The 4,806-nt window shown below is 37.4% G+C and overlaps 1 protein-coding gene across 1 annotated transcript; it reads right to left on the bottom strand.

Annotated features, from left to right (window-relative positions):
* Nucleotides 1–625: 625 nt before the first annotated feature.
* On the bottom strand, nt 626–3,492 carry LOC126633387 (probable mannitol dehydrogenase). The gene is made up of 5 exons (XM_050303974.1): nt 3,097–3,492; nt 2,785–2,898; nt 1,541–2,054; nt 1,151–1,304; nt 626–1,033 (listed from the first exon to the last, which is right to left on the bottom strand). Exons 1-5 carry the CDS (start codon nt 3,198–3,200, stop codon nt 828–830), a joined length of 1,092 nt encoding a protein of 363 aa, XP_050159931.1. The 5' UTR covers nt 3,201–3,492; the 3' UTR covers nt 626–827.
* Nucleotides 3,493–4,806: the final 1,314 nt, after the last annotated feature.

A 4,806-nucleotide genomic window follows, 5' to 3' on the forward strand; every position in this document is an offset into this window, starting at 1 on the left:
GAGCTGAGGCTGTTCATGTTGCATGTTATAATGGGTCATATAGCATTTGGTTTAAACGGTTCTTTTCTAAGTTCTCTCCCCTACTATTCAAACTTACCTTACTAAGATAGGACAAGCATGAGAGAAAATTAAGGATATCACCCAAAAAAAGGAAGTTGAACCAAATCATTCTTTATAATAGTTAGTTAATGAATTACCAGAAATAAGTCTAATGGCGATGGATACCGAATCGTCGACAATAATTTTATAGGGGACAATATTTCCTCATTCTCAAGTTAGAATAAAGTCCTTCTCCACTAACTTGACATCATTTCTATTGGAGAATAGAGTTCCACATCAAGCATTTGACAAAGTGCAATACGACTTATATATGAGATATATTTCTGCCTCTAAGTCAACGAGGCTTCTATGATAAAGCTCCACACCTAGCAATAGGTGGTTAATTGAGGACGTTAAAGGAGTGAACCAAGTTATACTAGAAGATAACTCGAGTTTGTTATCAAGCTTGGATCTTATAAGAAGCAAGCGAAGCTTAGCTTGCTAGCAAGCAAACAAATTACACAAGCAAAGCTTATGTAGAGTGATATTCGGTTTAGTTCGGCTCGTGTTAATGAATTATCTTGCGTAAAACGAAAAAAAAATCATTCCAATAAATTCACACAAACACTTCAAAATACATTCTTCAACTTTGTAGTATGAACTTAAGATCAAATAATTCTCGCAATGCTCATAAAATTAATCCTTATTTCCAAGTCTACGTAACATGGTGGCCTATTTCCAAATGGTGGGCTGTGAAGGTGTGCAAAGAACTCCAATCTGTTGATTGTTCAATATGGAGAATTCAAAGTGTTTGCCACATCAATGACAAAGCGGTACTTAATATCAGCCTTGGCAACTCTTTCAAGGGCGGTGTTGACGTAATCCATCGGAATAACTTCGACGTCCGCTGTGATATTATGCTTTGCAGCAAAATCTATCATCTCTTGTGTCTCTTTCATTCCCCCAATTGCACTACCAGCAATAAGCTTCCTCCCTATCAGAGATTCATCAGATAATTTTTTTCTTAGATATATATCGATATGAAGTTTGGATTAATTAGAAGAAAAAATTGTTAGCAAAACTAGCTTGGGGGAAAATAAAATGAACTTACCCAACATTAAGGGGAAAACTGGAAGTTCGGGAGGTTGTACTGGAGCACCCACCAGAATTAGTTTTCCATTGGTCTTCAACATCTCAGTCAAGGACAAGAGAGGGTGAGGGGCCGAAACTGTATCGATGATACCGTCCATTGTACCCATGGCAGCCTAATTTCATGTAATTACATGTATGTAATAAACACAAGTTTCGTACGACACATATATAAAGGACAAAACAAATATCTTGCTATGCAGTTTAACATGGTACGTTGTTGGACTTTAATTAAACACTGTTAATGAAAGTTTCCAGTTTTACAACCGGCTTAGTTGGTTTTGCTATCAAATCTCCTATTGACCAAAACAAAATGTGAGTTCTGGTTACACGAAAAAAGTCAAATGTGTACCTGCAATTGCTCCTGGTCATGACTAATCAGAAATTCATCAACACCAAGTTGCTCCATTGCTTCCTTCTTCTTATTCGGAGAAGTACTTATTACAGTCACTTTTGCTCCAACAGCTTTTGCAAACTTCACGGCCATATGACCAAGGCCACCAAGCCCTACAACCCCCAAGTGCTTACCAGCCTCCATGAGTCCAAAGTATCTCATCGGGCTGTATACTGTGATCCCGGCACAGAGCATGGGAGCAGTACCTTGCAACGACAAGTTATCTGGGATTCGGACGGCAAAGTGTTGATCGACTACTAGTTTGTCAGAGTATCCACCAAAGGTTCTCGATCCGTCTTCATGGTGTTTGTTGTAGGTCCATACAATTTTAGGGCAGTAATTTTCCAAGTCCTGTATGCAGTTATCGCATGAGCGACATGAACCCACCATGCACCCAACTCCAGCTATGTCTCCTACTTGGAATCTTGTGACATTGCTACCAACCTTTGTCACTTGCCCTACAATTTCATGCCTACAAAAAGTATGATAAAAATGCATATATTAACTAGCAGTGGCAGATCCTAGAAATATTATTTGGGGATCAGTAAGAATAGCGCTCGCAGTGCACAAAATTTATTGGACAGAATAACATGCAAATTAGCATTTCATCGAGCCTTGATAGGCCTGAGGCCATTACTGCACATTTGTCAACAGATGCCAACGACTTCCAAGCGAGCTTGTCGACTACTATCAATAGCTTTTGAATGAGCATGCCAATAAAGACCAATTTATGCCAAGTGAGCCTATCGACAGATGTTATAGCAACACATCAAAAGGCATGAGGCTAGTAGCTATCCTGCTCAATGTCTATAGAGGCAATTCGTCGAGCAGTTGGAGGGCAGCTTTGGAGGGTAGCTTTCGAGAGCATCTCAGATTTTCAAAGGGCATATCAAATTTTCAAAGAAAAAACTAACAAAAAGTCTAAAAAACTATAGTTTTAATGAAAAATGACAAATAAATGTATAGTGAATGGTACCAGAAAAAAGTAAAAATCTGATTTTTTGTTAAATGTGAATAATACTGAGAGTATTTCTTTAAAACTCTCAATTTTTAAAAAGGATCACCCAGCTCTTCTGTAAAGAATATCTGAGCTGAGGGTCAGTTGACCCACCTTGGTCCAAGATGGATCTGTTCCTGTTAACTAAAAAGTAACAAGTAATAAATTGATCTGAGATAATAAATTAAGTAATAGACGTACGTACCCTGGGACAATGGGATAGATAGTCAGTCCCATTTCATCCTTAGCTAAGTGAAGGTCTGAGTGGCAAATGCCACAATAGAGTATCTTCATGCTGATATCATTACTACCAATAGTTCTGCAAGTAAAAATACACACACATACACAAACATGTTACTGATGAAATTATATCTGATGCACCAATTAATGTTAAGGTAAGCAAAATATTTATGCTAGTACACATTGTAAAACTAACTCTAAAGTGGGCAATGATGAAAAAACTACGATATTATTTGATGAACAAATTTGATGATCAGTGTAGGGCCGACATGAATACCTCCTAATGAAGTGGAATGGAGAGAGAATTCCCGAGGAATCTCTAGCGGCCCATCCATAGGCTTTCACTGCTTGCTCTGCTGCAACTAATATTTCTTGAGACATTGTGTGTTTAAGATAGTGTATCTGTGTAAGAGATCTAATTTCAAAGGTGATCAAGTGATCGAAAATTTTTGAAATCACCAAGAGTTTTCTGTTCAATTGCGTTGAGTTTGTGGGTTGTGGTGTCTTTATTCGGGGGTCTACATGCGTGTGTATATATATATATACACGCACATATTTATACACTATATGGTTGGTTGTGTTAACCTACGATGAATGCAAGAGTTAAGATATTCGTATGAAATTGTATGAGTTGGCAGTGACGTGTATTCAGGTTGGCGGACATTTTTTTTATTTCTCACTACTCAACCGAAACCATAAGCTGACAGAGAGAAAGTGGAGGAGAGACGAAGAAAACAAGTACATGTTTTTTGTTGCCCTGCTTTTGGTTGTATACTAGGTACCAGAAATTTGAGGTGGGTGAAAGAATACAATGAATGGGGAAACATTTAATATATATATATACATATGGAAAGGGATCATCTCGAGATCTCTTCCACCAAATCCACCAAATCTAATTATCCGCGCTATTAAAATTTGATCCAACGACTACAATAAGGGGGTCTCTTTAAAAGTTATAAACACTTCAACCGTTTGATCAAATTTCAATAGTCCGGATGACTTCAACCGTTCCGATATATATATATATATATATGTGTGTGTGTGTGTGTGTGTGTGTGTGTGTGTGTGTTGCAGTCATATTTAGAATAGGAATGTGATTGTGTAAATCCTAGGAAATCTGGGAATGTATCTTATATTCCTATTAGGATTAGATTACCTATTAAATGTTGTAATCCTAAAGGGAAAGGTTTTACCCTTCCTACTACTATAAATAAAGGCACAATGGGGTGGAATAACACACACCTCACAATTACACATCTCTATCTTTCTCTCTATCCATGCCGCACCCCTCTCTCTCTATGGCCTCCATAATTGTTCAGTAAATTATGTATACAACACGTTATCAATACGCTCTTGACGTTGCGCTGACAAGAGAGTTTGATCTTCAATCTAGGGAGTATTACGTCTTTAATCATTCTTATCATGATTAATTTAATTATTTTATTGAATTGATCTACATGCTATTGATTCAATTTAATTTTTCTATGTTAAACGTGATACAACGAATTGGAGATGCAATTTCGGCTTTCGGAGAAGGATCTTCTACAAATTCAAAGGCTTATTCGTTTTCTGCTACTCAGGTACGCTTAAAATAAAGGAAGATATTTGAAACGGCCCATGAAGCATGAAAACATTCCTTATGATGCATGAACCCCCTACATTTATATTTACCTTCCGATATATATATTTTATATGTTTCATATATTTGTCAATATATATATTTGTTTCATGCATTACGCAATAATTGTTATCTGGAATTTGTGAGTCAAGGAATCGAAAGAAATTAGAAGCATATTAGGGTTTTTCTAAACCTTAAAGGATTTGAAAAAAAAAATGGGGGAATCAGGACATGGTGCAGCACACCACCGCACCATCATTGTGCAAATAATCACTAGGCCTAGGCTTGGATTTTACCTCAGTAGGGCCTGTAGCCTGAGCCTATGCACATTGGCCTTGGCCTGCAGCCATCCAACCTGCCCAATTGTCT

This window comes from Malus sylvestris, chromosome 1 (genome assembly GCF_916048215.2).
Source record: "Malus sylvestris chromosome 1, drMalSylv7.2, whole genome shotgun sequence".
Taxonomy (NCBI): Eukaryota; Viridiplantae; Streptophyta; class Magnoliopsida; order Rosales; family Rosaceae; genus Malus; species Malus sylvestris.

Excerpts from the sequence above, each read along its gene's own strand:
- LOC126633387 (XM_050303974.1), bottom strand. The coding sequence starts at position 3,200 with ATGTCTCAAGAAATATTAGTTGCAGCAGAGCAAGCAGTGAAAGCCTAT. Across the intron at positions 2,055-2,784 it reads ATCTATCCCATTGTCCCAGG|GCATGAAATTGTAGGGCAAG; the intron begins GTACGTACGTCT and ends TACTTTTTGTAG. Across the intron at positions 1,305-1,540 it reads ATGACCAGGAGCAATTGCAG|GCTGCCATGGGTACAATGGA; the intron begins GTACACATTTGA and ends ACATGAAATTAG.